General features: G+C 47.2%; 1 protein-coding gene and 1 long non-coding RNA gene across 2 annotated transcripts; one reads left to right on the top strand and one right to left on the bottom strand.

The window, feature by feature from the left end:
- Positions 1 to 37: 37 nt before the first annotated feature.
- On the bottom strand, positions 38 to 27,899 carry dnah2 (dynein, axonemal, heavy chain 2). The gene is given in 88 exon segments (XM_061764059.1): positions 38 to 930; positions 1,007 to 1,157; positions 1,244 to 1,318; positions 2,214 to 2,390; positions 2,972 to 3,086; positions 3,189 to 3,337; positions 3,574 to 3,808; positions 4,059 to 4,243; positions 4,372 to 4,521; positions 4,523 to 4,564; positions 4,636 to 4,826; positions 4,911 to 5,094; positions 5,172 to 5,320; positions 5,713 to 5,899; positions 5,980 to 6,106; positions 6,171 to 6,370; positions 6,471 to 6,615; positions 6,715 to 6,848; positions 6,977 to 7,125; positions 7,221 to 7,371; positions 7,500 to 7,566; positions 7,766 to 7,914; positions 7,997 to 8,119; positions 8,193 to 8,357; positions 8,426 to 8,542; positions 8,623 to 8,792; positions 8,876 to 9,017; positions 9,092 to 9,208; positions 9,300 to 9,510; positions 9,582 to 9,721; positions 9,802 to 9,934; positions 10,018 to 10,318; positions 10,406 to 10,573; positions 10,645 to 10,794; positions 10,871 to 11,001; positions 11,096 to 11,181; positions 11,257 to 11,445; positions 11,521 to 11,625; positions 11,716 to 11,940; positions 12,091 to 12,289; positions 12,373 to 12,464; positions 12,685 to 12,837; positions 12,940 to 13,092; positions 13,170 to 13,444; positions 13,525 to 13,642; positions 13,742 to 13,960; positions 14,039 to 14,164; positions 14,249 to 14,401; positions 14,480 to 14,607; positions 14,680 to 14,860; positions 14,954 to 15,143; positions 15,236 to 15,339; positions 15,496 to 15,684; positions 15,807 to 15,917; positions 15,997 to 16,122; positions 16,200 to 16,292; positions 19,128 to 19,345; positions 19,457 to 19,595; positions 19,739 to 19,919; positions 19,990 to 20,072; positions 20,156 to 20,312; positions 20,382 to 20,485; positions 20,545 to 20,706; positions 20,771 to 20,934; positions 21,064 to 21,238; positions 21,385 to 21,541; positions 21,615 to 21,815; positions 21,888 to 22,080; positions 22,175 to 22,319; positions 22,530 to 22,718; positions 22,813 to 22,942; positions 23,059 to 23,168; positions 23,322 to 23,478; positions 23,577 to 23,723; positions 23,836 to 24,044; positions 24,126 to 24,308; positions 24,410 to 24,539; positions 24,664 to 24,869; positions 24,946 to 25,033; positions 25,123 to 25,280; positions 25,854 to 26,045; positions 26,113 to 26,348; positions 26,425 to 26,535; positions 26,632 to 26,860; positions 26,947 to 27,111; positions 27,178 to 27,389; positions 27,538 to 27,636; positions 27,766 to 27,899. Coding segments are annotated over 88 exon segments (13,644 nt in total). The 5' UTR covers positions 27,830 to 27,899; the 3' UTR covers positions 38 to 775.
- LOC133472760 (uncharacterized) lies at positions 6,230 to 19,662 on the top strand. Its single transcript, XR_009786816.1, has 4 exons — positions 6,230 to 6,364; positions 6,519 to 6,693; positions 6,798 to 6,893; positions 19,479 to 19,662. It is a non-coding gene; the product is annotated as an uncharacterized LOC133472760 (long non-coding RNA).
- Positions 27,900 to 27,938: the final 39 nt, after the last annotated feature.

Raw genomic sequence — 27,938 nt, 5'->3', positions numbered from 1 at the left:
CCTGTCTAATATTACACACACACACGGGGACCAGAAGTGGGAGACAGACGTCTCGTAATTCATTCATCGAGCAACTTGTTCATTTGAGCACAATAGCATTGTGCAATCAATCAATCATACAATCAATAATGTACTTTTTTTTTTTTTTTTTTTTTTTCCTTTTCCAATATTTAAGTGAGTGGTCCTATTCAAACCGTGCACAGTGTAAGAGTGGAGTCAAATGAACACTCGGGCACGCTACGTTGCCGTATTTGCCGGTTCTCGGACTGCCAAGGCGTTTTTTCGATTTGGGGGTTTGGGCGTGCGTCCGAGACCACCAGACCGGGGCGCACGTCGCTCCTTCACCCAAAGTCAGCCGGGATCGGCTCAAGCGGGACACAAAACGGATGCCGATTCGAATTTGAACATGAGAGCCGAAGCAAGTCCGTTTGCGCTTTCAGGGCCCAATCCTCGAGTCTGAATACGAACCCCCAAACGTGAACCCCGCCACTGTGGCGCCGTTCTTCTCTCGACTCACTTTGTCCCCTTGTTTTTCCTCTGAAAGATTGCCTCAGAGGCTTCATTCAAATTCATTTGTTCGAATAGCTTCGGTCTTTTCCTCCCCTCGCACCTTGGGCTCAGCAGGAACGTGCGTGAAAATAGAGCTCCCTCACCTTGACTCGCCGCTCGCTGCATGTTTTTCTTTGAGACGGGAAAAGAACTTGAAACAAAAATAAACAAAAACCAAAACAAAACAAAGAAGAAATAAAAGAAGCGTCCAGAGTATGCGACGACGTCAGCTGTCCAGGCTCATGAGAAGCGCGGCCCCTCTCTTGATCCAGTGATCCGGATTGACCGAGCCGGATTTCACCTCCACGGCGATCACAAACGAGGCTCTGCCCGCACCGCCCGATCGCACGGGGAAGTAGTAGCAAGGGCACAGGTACATGTCTGCAAAGCACAGAGGTGAGACGCTGCAGGCGCAGGCAAAGAAATGAAATTGAAAGAGAAATCGGAATGCTCTCACTCTTGGCCATCTTCTTGCGGTTCTCCACGGGCTTGAAGTTGATGGCGGGAATGGGACACACCATCTGCATGGGCTCGGCCTCCACCAGGCACACGCCCTTTTTGTCCCACGCCGCCCCCTCCAGGTACAAACCTCGCACGTAAACTCCGTCCTGGAGGCCCACGGACAACCCGTTGCATAGTGACCGATACATCGAGCAAACGGGAGGGAACAAACTTTTTTTTTTGAATAAATCACCTTGGGCGGGTTCTGGATGTGGCCGTCTTCTTGACTGGACACTGTGAAGTCCCACGACAGCGTGTCAACTGATATCTGCAAACAGGGGCAGAGCTTGTGCTTGTGAAGCGGCGGTAACTAGTGCCACGCCAGATTCGATTCGATTCGATAGCGAGACAGCTACATCGATTGAAGGGAAATTCACTATTTCGGGAGCCTTCACAATCAAAACAACACAAGGCAAAGCAGCAATGCCGAATTTCTTATACAGTGGTGCTTTGAGATACAAGTGAGCAGAGTTTCTCAAGATGCGAACCGTCATTTTTTTCCACCAATGAACTCAACTCTCGTCACAACAATGTATTAAAAAACAACTTTGTCTGAAGTATGACCCCACTAGCTCAATGCTAACACAATGGAAAATGCCATGGAGGGGCTAACAAATAGCATTTATAGTCGGCGTTACAAGCCTCTGAGAAACAGATATTTAAACACAAATGTAAATAGACAATATTATACAATGCTCACAGGTATATATTCTTTATCCTCTGTGAAAAATCTCATTATTATTGCACCCTACGGAGTCACTGAGAGTAGTGGAGACTCTTCTTCGTTTGTATCAGTGCGCCTTTAGTATACTGCCGCCCAGTGGCCAAGGCGGGCACATTTAAATAGGATGCAGAAACTGTTCAGCTCCTTATTTAATTAGGGGCTTTTTAGATTTCTTTTGTTCAGACAAAGTTTGAACAAAAGTTTGTCTGAAGAAATCTAAAAACACAAAAAGAAAGAAAGACAACGTTGATGAACGTTCTACACCTACAATTTAGTTACGTTATTACGCTATCTTTTCATAAAGTACAGTATTATAGAGTGCTATTTTACTTCTTAGAAAACATTGCCAACATTTAGTTATTTTTTTTGTTTTTTTTTGGTGTAACATTTCAATTTATTTCAACGAGAAAGGGCGATTGGAGATAGGACCGCGTGTCACCTTGTGTTGCCGGGCGGCCGACTGCAGCACGGCGGTGAGGAAGCCGTTGGGGAAGGTGAAGCCCGAAAGCCAGAACAAGTTCGGGGGCTGCCCCTGCTCAGCCCAGCGTGCAAACTGAAGAACGCGCTGGCAGAGGTCGCGGGTCCACGCTGCCAGGGGCTTGAGGGAGGGGTACGCCTGGCGGACCGAGATCACGTCACTTTTCATCAACTTTGCTTGCTCGCTCGCTTGGGGTTAAGCAACAATTTGTAACAAGTTGTAGGACAGCCAAGCTATTATGAATATTGCTGCATGATCCAGATGAGTGCAGGAGAGAAGGCAGAAGAGAGAAGACAAAAAAAAAAAAAAAAAAGCGGGGATGGCAGTGAGGAATGAACTGGCGTACAAGCAGGCAGTTAAAAAGAGAGAAGCTGAGCTGGAGGCAGTGGCGCTGATAGCTGTCCAGAGCTCCTATAAAAAGGAATGCGCGCGCACACACACACACACACACACACACAGTAATAAGCCTTTGGCCACCACTCAATAAGCTGAGGGTCTTTTTCGGAAAGAGGGGCCGGCCTTAAGAGATTTACTCTGCTTATTACTCTGCGATTAGATCCACAGATGCCGGCTTTGTTGGTGCACGTGCCCCACCAGAGAGCGTTAAAGACATTTTTAATAGCAAAGGTTTAAGAAGGGAAATATGAGGGAAAGACGGAAACGTGCACGTCGTCGTTGAGAATAAGTCATCCTGCACGTGACATGTGTCGGTGTGTCACCTTCTCCCACAGCGGCGGCACCCTGGCGTCGTACATGCAGTTGAAGGTCTCCTCCAAGCTGGATGACATCACCACCAAGCCTTTGATTCCCTTCTCCAGCTCCACTAAGGACGACCTAACGCACAAGCATTTAACATTAGCCATGCAAATGTCGCATCTATCGGAATTATCGGCACCATTCGGCAAGAAGGAACACGCAGGCGCTCGGGCTTCGTACTTGATCATGCTCAGCAGGGCGTTGTATCTCTGGATCTCTTGCAGCAGAACCACATCCAGGGGTGACGGATCCAGGAAGTGCGAGCTAACGCTCTCGTAGTCGATCAAGTTCGGGATGGTCTGGCGCACATCCGCCAGCAGATCTAACACCTGGAGACAGAACAAATCCCACCTTTGAGACAGCAAAAACTTTTCAAGGTCACGTTCCCATTGAAGTCATCCCAATTTATCCAACAGACTCTTCTAATGGAGGACCGAAGCACGTTCTGCATCTCAACCTGTAAGTGTTGCATGAGCAGTGAGGGGAAATGCGGTTTCTAGAATTGCAGTAGTACGGAAGAATATTTGCCGCTTATATTCCGTGATGTCCTCGGCGAAGGGCTCACCTTGTCCTCACGACTGGGGCCGGCCCCCACTGCGCTGGCGCTGGTCACCTGGGGCTGTAACGACAGAAGGGTGTCGAACAGGGACCTGGTCTCCGCGATCTGGCTGGCGATGTCGGCATTCGGGTGCTGGCCAAACAAGTCGGGGTGCTCGTGGGTCGGCAGCATGTTGATGAAGTCCTTGTAGGACGACAGGGGTCCGTCGTGAGGGATGTAATATGCGGCCAAGGTTGACAACCTAGTGAGAATTGAGACCAATAGGTGTGAGGAAAAACATTATTGAACTTAGTGGTGATTGTGGAAGCTTCCCGTGGAAGCAATCAATCTTGCATCCACATAGACGCACTGCAAGCGGTGCAGCTACGAGAAAGGCATCGATATTTACAGACTAGACGATTGGGATAAATGAATACAATTTGAATTTTCTTAATGTAGGTCAGCGTGCTTAGGCCAGCAGAGAAGGCCAAGTTAACTTTGGTGTCACTGACTTGAAATAAGGCTCAGTGACAGCAGCTTCGCAGAAGTAGTCGTTGATGTAGGTGGTGAGAAGGCGCCTGTCCCAGTCGTCCGTCACGTGACCTCCGTAATTGACCTCGGCGATGAGATACTTGAGGGCGTCCCAGGGTATCTGCTCATACTCGTTCAGGTACAGACTGAGCAGATTCTCGCTCACCTGTTAGAGAAAGTCATTATTAAGATGATTTGAAATCTAAACTAGGATCCACAATGCCGGCTGAAAGTCTACTCTTCAGTATCCGAGTAGCAAATAGCAGCTTTCGTCATTATCGACACGATTTACACCTCAAAGTCTGAATTGTTGAAGCCGTAGATAATGTTCCAGCCTAGCTGCAGGAACTTCTTTCTTTCCAGCAGAATGCTGTGAAAAAAGCAGAGGGAGAAGAGCAGCTTCCTGTAGAAGACGGGTTTGGCACAGCGGGTGAACTGAGCGTCAGGTCACCAGGTGGTACAGACGCTTCATGTTGGCTCTGACTCCCTGAGGGCAACAAGGTGCAAACACGTGATACACTTGTACGCGTACATGCCATTCATTGCTCCGGGCGCTACCTTCGGCGGCTCCGTGGTCATTTTGATGCCCGCCTGGAGGATGTTGATAGGAAAATCTGGATGTGGCGAAGAGCTGAGCCAGAGTCGGAAGTCCGTGTGGGGCTTCTGCACCTCCAGCTGCTCCACCAGCTTGTCCAGCTCGGGCATCCAGGAGAGAGACAGGTGGCAGTTCGCGAGAAAGACCCAGTGACCTGGCGCAGTTCAAACAAAGGATTAAGATTCAGTATGAAACGGACACTACCCAACAGACTGATTGAGAGTGAAATGACGGATACCCTTTTTGACTCCCTCTTCGATCATTTTCTTAGCGATTGGGGCCTGGCCCTGACCCAGGGAAAGAGCGTGGAAGTGTTTGCTCATGCCCGTTGTCTCGGCCAGCTGCAGAAGGGTGCCTGTGGGATCCACGCCAGGAGATAAGACAAAAACCAGAGGAGACATGCATGTGGATTCGTCCACGACCTGGGGAGACAAGAGCGAGGGCGGCAGTGAGTGAGGAACGAGCAGTTTTTGTTTTTTTAAGAAAATAGCCTACTTACAGCCTTCATGTCGAGAACAGGAGGCTCCACGAAGCGAGGGCCCAGATAGTTGACAATGAAGGTAGTGGCGCAGAACAAGACGCGGTCTGGCCGAAGAGAACGGACGATGAGCATCCTCTGGAGCTCGTTACAACTGTTCTCCCAGTCTCCTGCAAGGGGCACACCAGGAGAGCAGTTTGGGAACAAGGACAGGAGACCACACAAACAATAACAATCATATTCATTTTACGTTTGCGACAACAGTTTGTATTTGGTTTGAATAGAATAACCCGAGCGGTGTTCTGTTATTGGACTTCTGTGCTCATCACGGATTGTGCATGTTCAAGCATACGGGTGTCCGCACGTGCACTTGGCACCAGGACACCCGAGGTCGCAGTTCGATGATGGACTTTGCGGTCGTGTCATCGGACATGTGGATAAAGAGAGGGAAGTCTGGGCTTGCCTGCTCAGGCTGCTGCCCCCGCGACCCGACCTCGGCTAAGCGGAGGAAAATGAATGAATGAATTCAACAAACCTCTATAACTAATTATAAGACACAAACCTGGCAGCGGCGACTTCTCAGGCTGTGCACTGGTGAACCAAAGCTTCCAGTCCCGTGGATATTTTTCAAATGAGGCCATGATGCCGTGGAAGTTTGGCAGCTTGTCCAATTCTGTGATATTGTCCCAGCTGGAGTCCACGAGCCAATTACTGCACGGGTTTTCCATCTGAGCCCTCTTATCAAGAACCTGGAAACACAAACAGTCGTCATACGACCTCATGGAAGGACGAGACAGAACCCGTCCGTGTCCGAGCCGCCTTTTCTTACAATTCCGCCACGGAGGAAGAAGCTGTACTCGTCCATGTTGAGTGTGCCGGCGACCTCGAGGATTTTGGCACACATTTGGAAGCTGAAGAGCAGCTTGTGCATCTCAAACAGACCCCGGCACGCGTATCTGAAAAGAAACGTCGTCCGGGCGAATGATGAAAATTCACCACCCTACTCCGAACGAGTCTTACTTGTAGACTGCATATGTGTGGTAGTCGTTGAGGTTGACAATCCTCTCCTCCAGCTTTAGGCTGCTCTTGCTCTTCTCAATGCTTAGATTGAATAGGTTGATGTAGGCGTCCAGTGAGAACTGGTACATGGGATCAATGCGGCCCATGTCATTGAGGATGAAGAAGAGGATGGACGCCCGCTGAGCGCATGCACGGTAGGCCTGTCAAAAAACAAACAACTCATTTCTACTCAGTCCAAAATCCTCATCCCATTTATTTGTATCACAAAAAAACACTGTGGATGAATGCTTAGTAGAAGACCTCTCGAGCAGTGTCGATCTTGATTTCGGTCACTTCGCTGCTCTCCAGCTGCTCCGAAACCTCAGTGGCCGTCACTTTGGACGTCTGCAAGGTGTTCACCAACTGCACGTCGTCCAGCAGGGAGCCGCTTGCCTCGTTCAGCAGCCTGGGAGACGGAAGGACCGACGCGGGAACGTGCGACCGACGCCATTCGTTTCAAACAAAAGCTTTTGGAAGTGAGGGGGTAAGAAGCAAATGCATTCACCTGAGGATCTCGTCCTCCAGCTCCTGCAGGCTTCTCTTTCCTGAGGCGATGCTCATCACCAGGTTGTCTTTTTGCTCTTCCAGGTCTGGACGTTCCTTACGCACCACAATACCTAGGAGTTGGGCTTCCAGACCCTGCCAGCAGCACACACGCGACCAAACTAGCATGACACTCCGTAGGTAAGCCCGAACCATACAAATTGGAATTGATGGAAAATGTTATCTTGTAATGATAACAAAATACGAGGGCAGCAATCTCCAACCTGCTCCTTGACGGCAAAATTGACAATGGTCGTCTTAGTGGAAATCTCTGGGGTATAGTGGGGATTCGACAGTTTGGTGGTGATGTAGAAACGGAATTCCGGACTATACTCCAACTCCTTGTCACCCAACTTCAACAATAGCCTGCCACCTAGGAACAAAGTGAAGCATATGGAACTGCACAGTGGTCATCCATTTCACGGAGAGGAAAGTGTGCGTGTGTGTGTTTGTGTTTGTGTGTGAGACCTATTCGCGTCAAGGACTTGTTGAGAACTGGGTTGAGAGCCGGGTCCAGGTCCTCCTGAACGTTCTGCAGCAAGACAGGATTCCCAAACTGGATGGCATTCTCCATTATAAGCATGTAATCTGGCATCTGAAAGTCGATTACTTTTAAGCCCTGCGCACACGATTATGGAGTTAGTCAACTTTATTCATATACCGTTTTAGTATTTCTGTATTTACAGAAAGAGCAAAGTGAGCATGGCTGAATGAAAAAAATGGTAGCATCCGGGGGTCGTCACTTACTTTCGCCAACTCCATTTTCTTGATCCACTTCAGAGCTTGGCCTTGTGGGTCCACCATCAGCGGCCACCTTGACCCAAAAATACAAAATAAATAATGATAATAATACAAAGAAACTATTTACAATTTTTTCAAGCCCTGATAACAGCAAATAAAACCAAATGTTCAAATTGTGTGTGAATGCCGGCGATGTGCTCAGCAAAAGAATGCATTGAGGGCTGGTTAAAACCTCGGCGCATAGCGTAGTGTGCAAAGTGGCGAGTTCTGACCGGTTGCCCCGGGTGACGATGACGCCGTTCTCAGTGGAGAAAGCATCAGAGGGCAGGCCTTGAATATTCCAGTCCCTCACCGCTGTAGGGTTTGAGAGGAAAGTGGCAAAACTAAAGCCTGGTGTGCACGGGATATCTTGGTGCTGGACCTGAGAAGGCAAAAATCAACTCTTTTTAAAATCCTGTAAAAGTGTTCCACAATCCACAAGACCATCAAAATGTTGCTCTTACCTCGGTCATCCAGATGTCAAGCAGTTCCACTCTATAGTTAGAAAGGAAGGGGCCCATATAGGACAGAAATGATGCCGCAAGCAAACAGTCCCCGACCAAGTAGCCCATGTTCTCTTCGAGACCCTGGAAGACACATCGAGCACATCTTGAGGCACATCCGCCCTACTTGGTGTGCGTGCGTGTGGCCGCGTCCTACCTTAACCGTCTGCTCCCAGCGGACACCCTCCCCGGCCAGACCTTTCACCAGTTTGTCGGCTCGGTCCAGTTTTACTTCCATCTCGTCCGACCTCCTCTTCAAATCCTCCTTGGTGGCCACTTTTTCCGCATAAGATTTGTTCAGCCGCGCCAGTTTGTCCCCCACCTGCACGCCAAGCACGAGCGTCACGTCAGCTCTCCTTCATTTCATAGCGTATATCTCGTAGGCGGTACCTCTTTCAGTTTGTTCTCGGACTCGGCCAGCTCGCCTTGCTTCTGTGAGAGTTGGGCCTCGGCGGCATTCAGCAGCTCCCGCTTTGGCTCCACCACCCTGAAGACGCACCCGTAGACCTGCAACAGTTCAACACGTCTGTGTTGAGTTCTGTTCCATATTGCTGCTGTTTGTTGGTGCGTCGGTTACTTAGCCAAACCTCCATGGCTCTGACCCACATACAGAGCGACTTTGCAGCCAGAGACACTTTGCCAATGGTGTCTGGCATGAAGTCGGGCTGCCGGCAGTAGTTGCCGATCCTCTTCAACACACGGTCTGATATGTTTTCCTTGTCGAAGTTGATCAGGGTTTTGATGAAGCTGGCCTCACCTACCACAAATATTCAAAGTGAACTGCAATTCTTGTTATTTGTATTTCTTTATGCAAGCATCACAGAAGTCCTCCTTACTCACCCAGCTGTCGCTTGGCTTCTGCCCAGGTTGGCTCCTTGTTGAGGAGGGTCATGACCGCCTGCATCACCTTCTCCACCAGAGCGGGAGGACGGCCGTAGGACTTAATCTCCGTCATGTCCTTTTTGTTCAGAGACTCCAGAGCCTTTGTTGTGGGGAAAATGGTGACATTGGAAGGCAAATAGGCAGACGGGCGCAATCTAGTGGCCTGGTCTATACCTTGGTGGCCTCGTCCAGGGCTGGCAGGGCTTCATCTAGCTCTCTCAACGCGGTCTCCGCCAGGGCTTTGCATTGAGACTCCTCTGCCGCAATTTTTTCCTTTTTGGCACTCACTGTCTAATCACACACAGAAACACACCACCGCACATACTGTACTGTACTGTATTTGCTCTCCCCACAAGACGGGAAAAGGTCTTTGGTATCCTACCTTCTGCTGCGAGTCAGCCTCCCTTGTCTGCTGTACGATGACAGTCAGGTACTCGTCACACTCCTTCTGGTAGTCGGCCACCTGCTTATTAGACTCCTCCAGCTGCACGGTCATGGCGGCCACCTTCTCGCCCGTGTCGCTGATCTTAAAAAGGCCGTTTTGCAGCTTGTTCACCTGCTCCCCCAGTTCACAGCGTTTCTCTCCCAGAAGTCTGAATACACAAGGGGAACAATTCATAGGCCACAAAGCCATCAAGCAGAATGTGTCCATCAATGTCCCTACTTCTTATATCCAGTCACCAGCTCCAGGTAGTTGGTGGGTGTCACATAATTATGTCTTTTCAGCTCCACCTTCATCCTGTGTGAGCCCTGCACCACTGACTGGTGTGTAGTCACAAAGATGGAGGCCACCTTGGTCTGGCTCTGCAAAATCATGAACAAAGCATCATTTTCTTGTTTGGTAAAGAACAACTTAAGCGTTTTAATGAAGGTGTGCGCCGCACCCCCTCAGAGGACCCCAAATCCAGTCCCTCCAAGTAGCGCTCAGCCACCTCCAGCAGAGCATCTTTGGGCCACTCACAGAACCAATCTATGGTAGTGCAGTTAACGAGAGCCGGATACTGAAGGATACGGTTTCTGCAGGTAACAAAAAAAAAAGACCGATAGTGACGGGCACTTTGTTTCCGGATCATTTAAAGAGGAGGACAGCATGACGATACCTGAAGGGGTCTCCCACTGGGCTCATGCAGAGAACAATGTGCAGTTTGCTTCTGACGCGCTCTATCAGAAAGCTGAATAAGGAGTTGGGCGTTTCCACCACATTCTCCTTCCTGGCGGAGTCGGACAGGGCGTTGCACACCTCTACAAACTCGTCCTGCTTATAGAGGTTGGGGACTTCTCCAGAGCTCAGGACATTGTTGATGTCCTCCAGGAAGGATTCGTCCACAATCTGGGTATCGTTGAACAGGAAGACAGTGGGCTTGTTGTCCACGCCGGTCAAACGGTACAGCTTCTTAATGTCTGAAAGAAGATGAGGAAAATCCTTATCATATTCGAGGGAAGTGGGGGTCGGGGGGCGGTGTGCGGAGGCCTCCTGGGTCAGCTTACCTTCTCTGAATTCCATCTTGCGGTACTGTTTGGTGATTTCCACCTCAAACACCTGGTACTCAGAGATGGAGGCCGCCATCCTGGACAAGCTCTGTCGGCCCGAGCCCCCCACGCCGACCAGCAGCATGTTGCCCCTCGGCTGGCTGATCACACGGACCACACGGGTTACTGTGAACGCAGCACAGAAAACGTTTCAAGGAATCTTAGAACGGCACAACGTGGTCTTCTAGTGCTCTCACTGTGTTCAATGGCGTCCCGGAAGAGCACCAGGTTCATGGGCACAACACCAGGTGTCAGGTTGTATTCCTCCAGGTGGGCCAACATGAACTTCTTGAGATTTGCCATGTCCAAAAGGTCTTCATACACCCCAGACTCGGTCAGGAAATCACCTTACGCACACAGCAGAATAATCTCAATAATAGGCCTACGTAACCCTTTGTGTGTGTGTGTGCTGCACTCATGTACCAAACACTGGGGGTTGTTTATCGGGGCAGATGTTGTGGAAAACGAGGTCGAAGATGGAGCCCATTTTCCCCCCTAACAATGTGACAAAGGCATCCATGTCACTGTGGTCGATAAGTCGGTCAGAGAAAACCCTGAAATGTGTCATTAGACCAAGAATATCATATCGAGTAGTGCCAATCAAATCTCTTCAGTCAGCCTGGGAGTAAAATTGAGTCAGTGTAATACCTGAAGCACTCGTGGATCCACAGTCTAACCATGTTGTTTTTACTATCATGGAACTCTGGATGTGATCTCAGCAGACCCTGGAACACCTACAGTCAAACGCATGGAAATGAGATGCATGGTTTCCTTGTCGGTACATTGTAAAATCAGTCCAACACTTGTACCTTGGAGATATCCCTGAGGTTGAAGAGGTAGTGCGTCTTAGCCGGAGTGGGAAGAAAACGAGCCGTAACCGCATAATACAGCTCCAAAGTAGCCTGGGTCAGAAGCTCTCCGACGGGTTTGAGCTCCTCTTTAAAAACTTGAAGCTTCTGGTTAATCATGGTGCTGAAGATACGTTTGATTTGGGAGTCCTGAATGAATAACATTCTTTAGTTTTGTGCATGTTGTCCATGATGCAAACTTGAAGGAAGGTCAGCGGGACCTACATTGGGGAATGTCATGTTGATGAGGTTGAAACGACTTTGGAGACGCTCGGAAATGTGAGTCCGTCCTCCTCCTGGGGGTCCCATGGAGGCCAGCAGGGACATTTTCTAAAAGTTGAAAGCAGCTAGCTTGCCATGATTGTTTTTGTCAAGGCAAAATTTAGGATGCAGCTCTTGTACTTTTCTGCAATCGCTCACCTTGACATATGTCGTTGTTTGCTTCTGACGGTCAAACCAGAAGCCGTAGTCGATCCAGAGGCGCATGAGCTCCAGCGGCGGTTGTGAGCCAAAGAGATCGTGCGCTGGCATGTTGAGGTCGTCCAGGTAACAGAGCAGGTCCTTGCCTCCAACGGGCACATACACACCTTTGGTCCTCTTCTCTAAGCGGCTCTCCACAATGGCCTGGATGTTATTTGAGGTGGTCTGGAAGTAGACAAAAAGGGAGTCAGACTACAATGAAGGGCTAATGAAATGCTGAGCATGATTATTGGAAATGTTGTGATCTTTGAATATTTCTTGGCTTGGACCGCAAAACACAAATGAAGTCACCAGCCAATGTCCTTCAGCACCAACCTGTGAAGACATATTGATCGTGAGCGTGGACCACTTGCCGCTGTCCAGGCTATGCAAGACCCCGTGAACAACCGAGGTCTTCCCAGTGCCCACCGGCCCAGTGAGCAGCACCGGGTACTGAGCATTCACCATTGCTGTTACCAAGAAGTTGTAGCGGACCGTGTCCACTGTCGGAACCATAATCTTGTAGAATGGCGAGCTGGAAGGGAGAGAATGTTTTAGAAGTGTTGTTTTTTGGGTTTTTTTTTTCTTCCTAATACCATATGCCATCTCGTTACTCACTTGGGGTTGAAGCGCCAGCCCTTGGGCAGTTTATTTTCAAATGGAGCCCAGGCTTTGTTCTTCATGTCAACATAGTACTCATACACTGTGTCCTAAAGGGTGGAAAATGGAAATGAAAACTTTGACAATAAAACATTACCATTGCAATGCTTCTTGCTGGGATACACATTGAGTATATGCATGCACAAAGAGGAGGTGTGGCTACTTCTTGGTGATCAGATTCTTAAATGAGGCCGATGACAAATAGTTGCGTTAAGAAGCCTAATTTAGCTGTTTAATGACTGCGCATTGATGTCATGCTCCCGCAAGGACCTTGATGGGAAAGGTGCCATCCAACTCCCTCAGGAAGTTATCCATCTTCTTGCGCCCATCCTCATTGACAGAGGCACAAATGGACCAGATGAGGCTGAAGGTAAACCAGAGCTCCACGATGCGACCCAGGCTGTCCGCATCAGACATGTTCACCTGGGGAGGCAATGGGGTAGGAATGCTTAGTTTTTTCGCAACATGAGAAAGGGGAACTATTAATAACTGCGCTCAATGCAATTGCGTGCTACGATGGATAACCTTTTTTGTGGTCAGGGCGTCATAGAGGCGGCAGAGCGAGACAATGCCATTGAGTTCGGTAACAGGGATCAACTCCTTACAGTTTTTCTTCTTGAAGTTCAGCGTTTTCTCAATGAAACTGTCAAACAAAGGCTTCAAATGTGCCACCTCAGCCTGCAGAAACATAGCGCAGTCGATTTTGCGACACGGAATCTTGTTGTCATGGTTACACGGAAGACCACGTGGCGTACCTTCTGACGTTTCTCGAGCCAGGACTTGACAAAGGGCTTCCATCCCAGGTCGATGTAATCGTTGTAGACCATACCGCAGCGGGAAACTGTCGCAGGAGACGCCTGCGCCAGGTTCTCCACTTCAAAGAGCAGAGACACCTGTTCGGGCATGGAAATTCTCTCACCGTTGATGAGCGTGAGCACCTTGTTGTCGTCCATTACAGAGTTCATACTCTCGATCCACAGCGTGTCCACCGGCCCGTCAAATACAATCCATTTCTCATCTGGTTTGTCATCTACACAGGAGTTTCCACAGTTTGGCTCATCATACTTCATACATCATACAAGGGTATGTGGAAGTGATTAACCTCTTTACCTGCACAGGCTGTTCTCATGACAGAGGAGAGGACTCCATCAGACCACTCATTGGTGGCGAGGTCATTTTCACCATAGAGTTCTCCAAGACTCATGGATTTCGGGTTCAGAGGATAATCCTTTTGCACCACAAGACCGAGTGAAAAAGAGTAGTAATGAGTGGCCATCACAGTTTGAAGACTTGACGCTATCAAGAGGCAAAACAATTCAATAATTACCTGCACAAGCTCGTAGCCCGCCATTTCCTTGTTGTGCATGGCAATGAGGGCATTTTTCAGCGTCTTCCATGTGACAGTCTTACCGCAGCCCGTCTTGCCCACCAACATGGACGAATGTCGAGAGTTTTTGGTCTCGAAGAGTTGGATGACTTTGGTCATTGTGAAAGGAGTGACCTGCAGGCCTTTCTGACAAAGTTCCAACTGGATAGCTTCCTTGAGCTAATAAGAGAAATGGCAGCACAGAATAAACAAAATGGGTATTTTAAACAATAAATGAGAGGATGAAGTTCAGCCTACCTTTCCATAGTCAATAACGGGCGTTTCCACATCAGGGAACAAGTCCTGGATGATACCAGTGAACAGCGGCACGTCAGTTGATGTCAGTTTAGCAATATTCATATCTTTCATGGCCATGAGCAGCACCTGAGTGGATTAAGAGGCAATGGAAAACACAGGAATAGCATTTTAACCTTCTCCTTCTACCGTGACACGGTCTAAAAGACTCACTTCTTCACCAGGGACGTTGGGGCAAACACGCCGCTTCTTGCCGGCATAGCGGAGCAAGGAGGTGAGGGCACGGAGGCCAAAGTCGTAGTGATCCTGTTTGGACAGCTGCTGCATTGCCAGCGAGTAGAGGGTGAACACCTTCTTAGCCAGTAGCTGCAAACAAAGTCAGAAGCGCTGCAGATGTTATTGTTTACGATTTAGAGATTAGTGTTTGCATTTAAATTTCAGTACCTTGCAGTCATTAAAGCCCTCTCCAAACAGTATGATCTCAGCAATTAGAGTAGAGTCTGGCACCACCATTGAAATAGGTCGGAACATGGACTTGAGATTATCTGGCAGCTCGGAACGACCGGCGTAACCTGAGAAAAACACAGAGAAGAAAAAGTAGTAATATCTAATCAGGAGACCACTCTCTCAAATCGTTGACCAACCAGGATTCATCGTGATAAAGATGCCGCACGACGCCACCAGGGAGATGTTGTGTTCCTCAAACTGGAACCTGGTTTGCAGCGCAGACAGGGCAGACAGGATGGAAAGAATCTGCTGGGCCACCACGGACAGCACCTCGATGTTGATGCGGTTGAACTCGTCGAAGCAGCCCCACGCTCCCGTCTGGTTCGGTGGCAGGTAGGAAATTGGTGATTTGGCACCGTGATGACAAGCTGCTTGACGGGACAAAATCCCACTTTCATGCTACTTTCCTACCTGTGCCAGGCCAGAGAACATGCGACCCATGGACTTGTAGTCCAGTCCCTCGGAGCAGTTGATGACGATCACGTACATCCCTAAACTTTTGCCCAAGTCTTTTGTGGTCTCCGTCTTCCCAGTGCCAGCGGGGCCTTTGGGAGAGCCGCCTCGATGCAGATGGAGTGCAGTCGTCAAGGTCATGTAACACCTATGAATGTTGTGGTTTATTATGTTAAATATGTCGCCTACTGTGTAATCCATTGTTTTTTCGGATCCATTTAAAACATGAGAGATGGCTACCTGTCGGTAAGTGGAGTGATGACAAGGCGCCCAGAGTTCCCCAAGTACTCGTATCCATACTTGAAATGTGTGTTGGTTTGTCGGATGATGCAGTTGTTCAAATCCTGTGGTGAGAGCCAAACAAACAACTGTCAGGTTCGTGGAGACCTTCTTATCTAACAGGAGTGATGGAAAGTGCATAACCAGGAGGGATGCAGTGTTCCTCTGAAGGGCACAATGACCCTACTTTTTCTATTGAAAGAGCAAAGAATGTACAGTACCTTCTCCCAGTAGAGTCTCAGCTGGGACAGCCACTCAAACGCGTTCACATCGTTGCAGCCCGCCTTGGCCAGTTTGGCGATGACGTCCCTTGCGTGAACCTCCACTGTGACCAGGGCCACAATCTTCAGACGCAGCACCTTGGATAGGTTGCTACGGATCATATCGGAATATCGCCTAAGCAGGGACACCTAGAAGAGAAAGAGGGCAAAGCTTGCAAGTTCACCTTTTCTAGATGTATTTGTAAACAAGCTGGCGGTGTAGTGGCCATTTAGCGTCTATTAAAGAACGCAATAGCAAAGTTGAACTACACCTGTTTCTTCATCATGGTTTTAAGGGGGCCCTTGTCATCTGTCTCCTTGCAGCTAATGAGCGACTGGGTAACATCAGTCGTCCACTGGATCTGGCTGGCTGTGATGAGCATCTAAAAATACAAGAGAATTTGTCTAATTTCACTTGAAAATGATCATTATCCTTAGATTTGTCAGGGGGAGTTCATTTACCTGTCCTGGCCAGTCTTTGGACCACTTGTCCCTCTGGCTTTTCATCTTCTTGAGCGCAACCATGCAGTCGTGCAGGGAATTCTTTAGAGTGCAGCGCATTGCCTTCTCAATATCGCACAGCCAAATCTAGACAGAAGACAAGCCATAAATCTCTCTTGTTTCTGTATTTTCTGCCACACTCGTCCTGCTCATAACTACTGAACCTCCACAGGCTTGTCCAGTGGCACCGCCTTAATAAATTCCACAAGCTCTCCGTCAGAGGAGAACATGGCAGTGGCGTCCAACCTTCTGGCCACCTGGAGGGGACACAAACCCACAATGCCAGCACTGGGTTGGTAAAACATGTGGAATAGCATCAATTAGATGAAGTGACTACGCTCCACATAAAGATGATCCAGCCTTTTTTTACGTCAGTCAATTCTACAATTATCATGGGAGGTGATTTTAACCTTACGTTAAATCCCCTAATAGATCGCTCAAATCTCAAAAATAGCAATCAGCCACAATGACCCAATATATTAGAGGAATATATGGATGACTTTGGTCTTGTTGACATATGGAGGCTGAAATACCGTACAAAAAGAGAATACACATTTTTCTCGTAAGTTCACCGCTCTTTCTCAAGAATAGATTTTTGTCTTTCAAACAATTCGGCAGCTCAAAGAATTACCCCTAAAACCCTCACAGAATTACATAACGCATTATAAAATATGCAATCGGGACGAGCGCCTGGCCCGGACGGAATCGCCGTCGAATTCATTAAACATTTCTGGCCAATAGTAGCCCGTCTATTTCTCAGAACAGTCAAGGAGATAAACAAAGGTCAAATTAGTAGCCATATGAACACAGCTTCAATTAAGTTATTACTAAAGTCAGGTAAAGACCCCACTCTCCCGGCTAATTATCGGCGGCCCTTATCACTGATTAATCTAGATGTCAAGATTATCTCGAAAGCCCTCGCAGCGAGAGACTTGAAAAGGTACTCCCGTCGATAATCCACTATGACCAGACAGGCTTCATTAAAGGTAGAAGTTCCACAAATAATGTCAGACGTCTGTTAAATTTAATAAGCATGTCACACCGTAAAAATCGAAACGCAATCATCATGTCACTTGACGCAGAGAAAGCTTTCGATAACGTTAACTGGGCTTTCCTGTTTGAAGTACTTCGCAAATTTGGCTTTGGAAATTCATTTATACATTGGATAGCAACATTATGCAATTTGCCGAAAGCGACAGTCACCACAAATAGGATTACGTCACAAAGTTTTACATAACAAAGAGAACCCAGACAAGGATGTCCACTCTCACCAATTCTATTTGGAATACTCATCCAACCTCTTGCTGCCGCTATATGTCAGAATACTAATATTAAAAAGGTATCTGCTCACTAGTGACAACACAAAATCAATCTATATGCTGATGATATTCTTCTTTACTTACAGGAACCCAAGTATTCTCTTCAGGCAGTCTTCAACCTCATTAAAACATTTTCACAAATATCAGACTACTCTATTAACTGGACAAAATCAACAATACTCCCAATAACAGCAAACTCATGGACTCCTGCAGATCAAATCCCAGATTACCCTATTCCTATAGGAAACATTAAGTATTTAGATATTCATATTTTGTGAAAACTCACAGAGCTAACCAACCTAAATTACACACCACGTTTGGAAAAAAAAAAAAATCGCATCTGATTTAAGACGCTGGAATAACTTGCCTATATCACTACTGGGAAGAATAGCTACAATAAAAATGAAAACCTTACCTCAAATGAACTATTTATTTTCAATGATTCCATTTAAGACCACATTTAAATGGTTTCAAACCTTAGATTCTGCTGTAATAAATTTTTATTCAAAAAATAAGAAAACTAGAATTAGTCTATCCACTCTTCAGAAAAGTAACTGGGAGAGAGGCCTAAATGCTCCCAACTTTCAAACACTATTATTTAGCTAACCAATTACAATACCTCATCAAATGGTTGCACCACAATGAGGAGCATGATTCTTGGCTAGAATTGGAACAAATAGACTGCAACAACATCAAACTCCCACAACTCCCATTTATTTCCACAAGTCTTAAACGCCATAAATGCTTCAAGAACCCAATAATCGCATCCACCTTAACGGCTTGGTGGCAAAGTTTAGAATCTACAGGATCTCAATTCGCTCCCAGTACACTCTCCCCAATCTGGCATAATCCAGATTTCGAAATTAATAATATACCCCTTCATTTTTGTACACGGGAACAACATGGAATTGACCACCTACAACAACTATTTAACAATAATGTTTTTAGGACAGGTGATGAACTGTTCCAAGAATTCCTAACAACAGGCAGAAACTTTATTCAATACAATAAATTAAAAGCAGCAATAAAAATGTTTTTAAAAAAACAATACCAACACTCCAGAGCACCCTCGAACTGACGGAGTTTGTCAAGCATATTGTGAACCACAATGAGGAGTATGATTCTTGGCTGGAATTGGAACAAATAGCAATTACAGGACAGTTCTGTCAGTCTTGGTGCATGTAAAATGGTGTCAATTCACTTGCATGTGTCCACAGGCACACATCCCTGGGACTCTCACTGGGTGTGGGGCCACTCACTTATTTCGACAAATAACTTATGAATATGCAAATTGCTTGTGTATCCCCTCACTCATACTCTCGTTTTATAGACTTTTATAAGTTACATCGTCAATCCCACCACATTTCAGTTGTACAGCCGGGTTCATGACCCTTGTCCTGCATGCTTCTTCTCCTGTCCTTGTCCTGTTCTAGCTTGTCCTGTCCTTCCCTCACAGGGTGTAGCACTACAGCCCCATGCAACACTCATATTCCATGTTTCATTGTAGATAATGTAATGACTTACTTGTCTCATCCTGTTTACAATTAGTGCTTTGTCTTTTGTCTTCGTTTCTCTCTCCCCTCTAGAAACTTTGTTCTGTTCGACTCTGATTATCAATAAAATTTAATTTTAATACTAAGAAACCACAGCGGGAGCTTAAAAACTCCACTGTGACACAGTAAAACTGTTCCGGCATAAAAGGTTTCCAGATCTTCCATTCTGCTAGACCTAACAGCCGAACAGGACAAAAACAAAATTGATGAAGTGACTTGCCTTTTCAGTGCGCAGGCTCTTGATGTTGTCAAAACACTTCTTGAGATGAGGCTGCATAGCCTCTGGGTTCTGGGACTGGCCCAGAATCTCCAGAACGTCGTCGTTAGAAAGGAAGTAGAATCGTGGGAATATCTGCCTCTTGGTCTCGAGGTACATGTCTAGGGCCTTCTGGATCTCCTCCAGCTTGGCATTCATGTTGGATAATGTCTCTTGCAAGCCTGACCAAGTGCAGGCCAGATAAAAAATGCTTAGCAGGACAGATAAAGGGCATGGTACTACTTTGGAGTTCTATTGAAGACAAAATATCACATGAAATCCCTTTCAAATACCAGGATGGTGTGTTCCCTGCAGGGCGCTGTTGCTGGCATGGAGTCGAGTCATGATGGTCTTCCAACTGGAGCTAACTTCTTCAAATTCTTCACACTCTCGTGGTAGCTGCTCCCTGATGTCCTTTCCTTGGAAAATATTCTGGAAGAACAGGAAAAATATGTAAAAATGCTGAGGTGAGAAAAAAATAAAATAAAACAACAACAGTGCGGGGAAAATAAAAGCTATGAAGCCAAACAGCAGTGGTTGGAATAAGGCTCATTTTTATGTGTGTGTTAATATACCTCAAGATAGATCCACTGGCGCTGCACCGTGAGCACCATTTCAATGATTTCCATAACTTGGGATAGCTGACGTTCCCAGGTGTCCACCTCCTTGTCAAAAGCTTTGACAAATCGAGAGGCCTTCATGGTGGACAAGGTCACCTGGTTATCCTCCAAGGCCTGTAAAATATCCTCTGTGCCCCTGCAAGATATGTTCTGTCAGTTAGGTACCACAGCTCTTCCTGCTTCCAAATCTCACTTTGTGCTCTCACTTTAGACGAAAGTGGCCTTTGTCTTTGTAAGGTACAATGTCGAGGGTCAATTCATCCCACGTCTTGATAATCTCTTCCAGACCCTTCAAGAGAAATACATAAAAAGTATTGATTTTGCAACCAGAGGCAACTCTGCCACACCTAGATTCAGGTAAGTAAGACAGACCTGTTCTATGGAAAGTTCCTTGCTGGCGGCCCCAGAGATCTCACAGATCTTGTCTGCATACTTGTCGAAACCGAGAGAAATTATCTTCTCTAGGTTGAAATCATCACTTGTGTGGTCAAAGGAGCTCTGCACCTCATCACAGATCTGCTTCCAGTGTCTGGAAGAGGCGTGGGAGTGAAAGCAACATTATTTGTGGATTTCGATTCACTCGACTTATTTACTTTACCTGTCTCGCATGGCTGGGTTCCTCATGTCAGCAATAAGGGGGATGATTCTCCTGAACTGGTCAACTCTTTTCTTGGAGACATCCACAATGTCCCAGTTCTTATCCTGCAAACCAAAAATATGAATATCAAGCTCAAATCTGTAGCCATTTTCTGAACTCTGACCTTGAGTTGTCTCTGGAGTTTGTGGAGGATTTTATAGATTTCCTGTGCTTTGCTCTCCATATTCTCGGTCCGAAGCGTCGTAAACTGGCCCCCCTTCCAGCTGTCCCAGTCGGTGTCCCACTCCAGTGTGACCTCCCAGACCTGCTGCAAGAAGTCCATATCCTGCGCCACAGAGTCCAAATTACCAGCTTGTTCTACTTGAATTATATCTGTTGATATATCACACCTTCTCCAGGGCTTGGATGGTTTTGGAAGGTTCCTGCTCTATCTTGAAGAAGTTCAAGCCTTGTAGAATTAAGTTCTCCTCCTCTTTTAGAGCCTCAAGATGATTGCGGTGCTCTGCCGTCATCGTCAGGGCCCTTTTGGTGCCGATGGTAGGATCAAATGGACCTAGACATGAAAAGAGAGCACACTGTTGGTTTCATGCATGAGGATTGTAAATGTTCAAATCTCACAAACACATGCAGGCACGCAAAAACACACACACGCAATAGGAAGTGGCAACAAAGTATGTTGGACCTGTGGTGTTGAACTCTTGCACAGCGGTATGGATTGTCTCTGTTAGTTCCTCAGAGGAGCTGAGCAAGTCGCTCTTGAAATTCTGCTTTTGCCCTTGGAGCAAGACATCGTTGTCGATAAGAACCTGCTGGAACCAGTCCCACTTGGTGTCCAGTGTCCCGTGCAAGTCCTGAAGCTGTCGTGGCAGAAACGAATCAACCAACGGAGAGCATTTTATAAGTGTACCAAATAAACTGTCAGGTCTAATATCAACAACGGGTAACCCATTTCATTTCTTGCACTCAGTTGCCACTGCATATATTCCATCACGTGGGTGCTTACGGTCTGATCCAGAGGGAAACCATATTTGTCCAGAACAGCAAACTGTTCATGGATCAGAAGAACATCAGCCTCTGTCTTGGCCAAATTGCCCTGGAAGGACTCCAGGAGCCCCAGGCTTTCACTAAGCTGAGCCAGGGTCGTGTTGGGCTCACCCAGCCTGAAAAAAATAATCATTATTTTTTTTAAATAATAAATAAAAATCAACTCAGAAAAAACATGTGATGACCCACCTCTTGGCATTACGATTCATGGAGGCGTGCATGTCTTTGAGGGAGCTGCCGGCGATGCGCACGAGGAGCTGCATGAACTTGGTTTGCCACTGGGTGCAGTGATGCACCAGCGAGGTCTTGAGCGGCGAGCAGTCCAGCACGATGAACTGGAAGTTTGTGACCATCTCTTCCTGCTGGATACTTGTTTCTATTTCTGTGTACCTGAGGTTAATTGTAGTCTTTAAATGTTTCTGGATACAAATTCACCAAGCACTGGGAACATTCCGACAGTACCTGTGAATATCTGCATCAAAAGAAGCGACCGGTTGATTGAGTTTTTGGTAACGCTGTATGTAGGAGTCCTTGTTGGTCTCCCAGATGTCCCTGTATTTGTCCCAGGTTGTTAAATATTCCTTCAGCCGGCCGGCAGTGGCTGCCATCCCTGCACCGACTGCGGCCTGTATCCGTTTTATTTCCTCATCACGTTCTACAGAATCAAGAAAGAGGCGAGTAAAAAAATGCAATAAACAAGAAGAACAAGGGTACAAAGGTGAACAGCAGACTAATAAGTTGCCCCAAACCGATGTTGACGTGTATGGGATTTTCGTGGGACTGTTCGCCAGAGAGGAGCTCGGGCAGTCGCTTGAATTTGGAGATGGTGCTGATCAGCTGAGGTAGGATGTCCAAGATCTGACCCAGCTCTCGGAGAGTCGGGGAGAACTCAACCTGTAAAAGTCAAACACATAAACATCATGAAACACTCAATACACGAAGACATGAGCGCTCGGAGCCTTAATTGCTAAAATTAGGCATCGGTAAAGAGCACAAAATGTAGAAATATCCGAAACAAGCACAACAAAAACCTTTGAGATTAAAGTGCGTGAGCATTTAAATGCCAATATGGATCCAACCTGGCAAAACAGACAGTGCCCGTACCCTGAGTTCGGCTTTGGGGTCTGCCTGGCGTAGTGACACCAGCACTCTAAACAAAGGGGTGGGGGAGGACTTGCGGTCTCCGTTGATGGCGTGTGCCAACTTCTGCATGGAGCGCTTGACGTTGCTGCGTAGGGCCTCCTCCAGCACATGGTCCACTTTCTCGGTGTAGGTGACCCAGTGCTCCTGGACCTACGGCGCCAGAGTGACAACAGCATGAAACTTGTCACGAGAAACGCCTTGTATTCAAATACAGTGACGAGTGAAGGAATGCACCTGCACAAACCTCAGGTCCATCTTTAGAGAAGGTGTTGTGGATGTCGGTCATGATGCCAACAGTGCGCTGAAGAGCAGAGCGCAGTAATTCGTGCTGTCGCTGCCGGTGAATACTCTGGTCGTTCTCAAACTCCCAATTCCTGACACCAATGACAATCGATGTGCACGGTAGAAAAAAAACATACAGTATGCACTGATTTTCTGAAGGTTCTGGTGAAGCTGTGCATGATTTGAGTATGATGCAATGAGTTTTCACCTGTACAGAGTCTTGCCGTCCAGCCGAACTAGCAGTGTTTCGCTGATCTGGCGACAGAGGTTAGTGATGGTCAGATTGGATGCTTTGTAACCGTCAACTATCACCTGGACCTGGAGCGGAAATATGGAGACAACAGTCAAAGAGCCTAACTCAATTACTTTAGAAAACAAATATTTGATAGAATGATTTTTACATCTGCAAGTTCTTGTTTTAACTTCAATCCAATTGGAACATTAAAATGAGAATTGTTAATGAACTGTGACCTTGGAAACATGCACAAGGCAGTCCTTGAGAAAGGTGTTTGAAGATATTTTAAACATCCAGAAGAGCTTGGTGAATCCTGGCTGAATCTTTACGTCGAGGACGTGGATTTTCTTGGAAAACAGACCCCGCTCAATGGGAGAAAGCATTCCGATGATCCTGGCAAATACAAGTCAGACGTGCAGTGAATAAATACAAAATGTACATGAGGCTGGAGGGGACAAGTACTTGCTGAGATGCATTCAGTGTCCCCCGACCTGTTATAGTCCCGGGCCAAGTGCAGCGCTCTTTCCCTGAGGCATCGGAGATCTTCACGATCCTGGTAAATCTCCGACACAAACTCGGGTATTTCAAAATTTTGCCGACTCCAGGACTTGATCTCATCAAAGAGGTTCAACAGGTTGCTGAGAGGAAAGCAGCCACATTGGGACAGGAAAAAAAATAAAGAAAATCACATCAAACTAGAATGGCACTCATAAGAGCCCGATGAATGGTGATGACTTTTCAGTGGCCCACTTGTCAAAGTTGACCTCAATCTCTTTGTCCTTGCCGTGCAACAAAAGGGGCCGCTCCAGCTTCTTGACGTATTGCAGTTCCAGGCTCTGGTACCACTCAGCGAACCTCTGCGTCACCAAGTCATTCAGAGTCCGAATGGATTGCTCGTAGCTAACCAACACCTGCCGGCAGCTGTGTGACTCGGCCCGGATGGGGATCTTCTTGAGCACCTGATTGGGAAAAGGAGGTGGGCCTCGTACACGGGGACCGATCATTACGTGAACGCTACAAAGAGATTTGTTCGGACTCACATCCATGAGGCTTTCTAAGTGGAATTTGACGGCCCTCGCTCGGTGGGCTTGGCCCGCCAAAGGTGGCATATAGACGGGGATTAACACCATCTTCTTATCAATCTGTTTCATGATCATACTGTTCTCCCTCTTGAAGATGCCATATATTGCATCCACCATGTCGTCGATTTTGCTCTTGATAGACTGTGACAGGGCAGAATGGACAGCAAATAAACACTCATTTGGTTAGATTGTGCAATCTCAAATGACAACCGAGGATGTGCGTAGTTTTGGCAAAAACTCACCTTTCGGGCAGAAACGGTCTTAAAAATGTCCATCACCCGGAGGCCTTCCTCCACAGAGTTCACGGTCTTGAAGACAGAGGTGATGAGGTTCTGCAGCATTACGTCTAGATCCTTTAAAAATGCACGGAACCTGAGCACAAACGCACGCAAACGCTTGTACGCTCACCAGGCACGGCTGCACAAGGGTACAGTTGCACTTGATCGTGCTTTCCATCATTTGGCTTCCGTGTGGCGCCAAATTCTTTTGTTCATACCTGTTGAACTCAACGTGCCACGCAGTGTTCTCCACCTCAAGGATGCCTTGGTCCACAGAGCGCAGGATCTGAAGGCCGTGCTGGAACTTGGCCTCGATCTTCATGAGGGAGAGGGTGCGTTCCGGGCCCTGGTAGCCACTGAAGCACGGCAACGGTCTCTGGTTGCCGTCTTCCCAACGGGCAAACTGCTGCTGGGTGTCGCAAACCTGAAATAAAAAGCATGGCGCGCCACATACAATTGGTACGGATTCGGGGTGGCGACTGTGGTAACTGTAAAATGACCTCAAGCAAGTCTTTCATTCTTTGAATGCAGGCATCGATCGGGACAAAAATATTTGTTTGGTCCAACAACCAGCCTTTTTTGGAATTCCTGATACAAAGAAGGATGAGAAGCTATTTGAATAAAACAGCACAAGAATCCCAGCTTGGCATAACTTGGATTGGCTTTATTTGTCTTACTCGTGGTGCACCTCAGAGACGCGCGAGTACATGTTCTTCCAGGTCAGGCAGCACTGGATGCACTCCTTGAGGGATTTCTTGCTGGAGGTCACATAGCCCTCAAAGATCCTGTCCAGGGAGATGCTCTTGATGCACAGGTAGATTATTTCATAACTCATCTGCACACACACACACACACACAGCACAGGTGGTTTTATTTTGGGAGCTGGTGAAAAAAAATGAAATCATTCCAGAGAGACGGAGATAAAAAGGCAACTCAATTTGGACTTTGTAATCGTACTCGGCTTAGCAGCTTAGTCGCACTGTATGTTCCCGTGCAGAGACCTACGCTCACAACACCCCGAGAGATAAAAGAAGTCAGCAGGTTCCAAAGCATTTTCTATTGCCACTCTTCTATGTCCTACTCGCACAAATGAGTGAGAGCAGCTATAGAAATCTCAAATGAAGATTTGAGATTTGAGACTCACATTAGATTAAGCCACAACTACAACGCAATTGCTTCTTGCCCGGCCTTCCACCCTGACTTCTGGATTTTGGCCTATTTTACTGCCAATTCTCCCCCCTTTCTCAAGCTTTTGTCCTTTTCTCCGCAAATGGGCTTTCTGAGTTTTTCCTCGTTTTAGACAATCGCATGGCGTCGAGCTTTGTCAACTGTGGACCTCTCTGAGACTCTTTTGTAATTAAGAGGTGTAGAAATCGACTTGACTACTTTTGAAAGGACGCAAACGTACCTTAAGGAAGAGGCCCGTGATCCGCTCGTTGGTGTTGTAGTGAGTGGAGTTGGTCCAGATGATGCGAATGACATATAATATGTGGTGCAGCTTGGGAGTGAGTTCGCTTATTTGGACGTTACGCAATTCTTGACAGGGGCCTGCCAATAAGGACAGGAAGTTCAGGTTGGACTGCGCCTCCACAGACGAATCCTGGGCAACAAATGATTATTAGGAGGATATGTTTCGTTTCGCAAGCTGGCAAAATGGAGGACTCTACCTGTAATTCCTTGGCCAGTTTCAAGAAGCGCTTGACATAGAGCGAGTTGGCCAGCTCTAGCATTTGCTGAATGTGCTTGACCCCTGGCTTCTGCAGCTGCTTACTCATGTCCCTCAGCTTTTTGGAGTGACTCTCCCAGTACGCTATCTCCTGGAGCGGACCGCTGTTGTCGCTCCCGGAGAAGTCTTGGACGTTCAGCAGCTCCTTGATCTGGTCCGTCCAGTGGATTAAGACGGCTAGAAATGTGGAGAGCAAATGCGCGTCCAGTTGGGCTGTAATGAACTTTGTGCGGTATGTAATGCAAATCCTTACATTCCATCCTCTGGACTAGATGGGTGTCCTTGCTGCCTTCCTCAGCGCTGTCATTCAGGCCTTCCATGGGGATGTACAACACTGTTCTACCTTCTTTCTTACTAACGTTGTCTGTTCAAACGGGACACAGAAGGCATGACACATTGCACTCTCAATTTGCCTCCAGTCTCATACGACGACAATCAAGTGACTTGCGAGTCGCCGCACCAGTGAGGATGGCCAGATAGTTATGCATGCCGTTGATGTAGTTGTCCTTGATGCCCGTTTCCCAGTCACTGCTGATGTCATTTTCGTCTGAATGCAAGCTGTTTATGAACTGAAGCAAGCTCTCAGTGGGGTCGCCCTGCACCGTGCTGTATTCCACCTCTTCGTAGAAGTTCTCCGGGGTAATCGCAGTGCCTGGCTCACGGAGAAAGTAGACCAGCTCCTCCACCGCCTCAAATGAAAATGGATTTTCTCATGCACTCCAATACACAATCAAATGGAAGCAGAGTGGCTACATATTGTACGTGTCTACTGTACCTGTGTGGGAACGGTGTATTCCACCTGTAGCGTCGTGCTCGCGTCCAAGTAGACCACCAAGGTGGGAATAGAGGTGTCCTGAATGAACCGCTCCAGAGCCTTAACATTTTCCTCCAGCCACGACTCTTTGGTGACACCCCAAATATCCACACGACGGATGAACTTCTACGAGGGAGAAGGCAGAAATGAAAAGAAAAGAAAATAGGAGTGAAAACTAAATGCCAGTTTTACCTCACAAACCATCCGTAGGATCTCGAAGGGGTCTATTTGTTCAATGACTTCACTGTCACTGGCGTCCTCCTCTTTGTCAGTTTTCTCTTCGTCATTGTTGTTGTTTTCTTCCTCGTTGATGTTGTCCGTGTTGTCGTCTTTACTGTCTTCGTCATTGTTGTCAGTGGTGTCGTCATTGGTGTTACTCTCATCTTCCCTTTCCTGGGTGGTAACTGAAGCAGTCACAGGAGAACACGCGGGTTGGAACATGACTCAGCAGACGGAAAGTCATTCATGTGAGCAGAGAAAACACACTTTAAACATGATGACATAAATTGAGGCAGATTTGGAGATGACTATGATGCAATGTGAAGCACTAACCAGCATCTTTGTCATCATTGGCGGCATTGTTTTCTTCGTTGTTGTTGTTGTTGTTGTCGTCATTAGTGTTACTCTCGTCTTCCTTTTCCTGAGCGGGAACTTTAGCAGTCGCAGAAGAACACGAGAGTTTCAGCATAATTAATCAGAGGAAAAACACACATATTTGCCATGGAGACGTCACTGGGTGCTGACTTGGATGCTATCTGGAGATGAAGCAGGCCTACTAACCAGCATTTTGGTCCTCATCCTCACCCTCGGGTCTTTCGGTGGCATCCTGGCTTGGCGACTCCATCGCTCAGCATTCACTCGCAATTTCAATTCGACAAAACACAGGCTACAAACGCCTCAGGAACATGGAGAAACTACAACAAAACGACATAAACGTTGATTTTACTCGCATT

This window comes from Phyllopteryx taeniolatus, chromosome 23 (assembly GCF_024500385.1).
Source record: "Phyllopteryx taeniolatus isolate TA_2022b chromosome 23, UOR_Ptae_1.2, whole genome shotgun sequence".
Taxonomy (NCBI): domain Eukaryota; kingdom Metazoa; phylum Chordata; class Actinopteri; order Syngnathiformes; family Syngnathidae; genus Phyllopteryx; species Phyllopteryx taeniolatus.
Note: the sequence above shows the minus strand (reverse complement) of the source record. Positions and strands in the feature narration are given on the sequence as shown.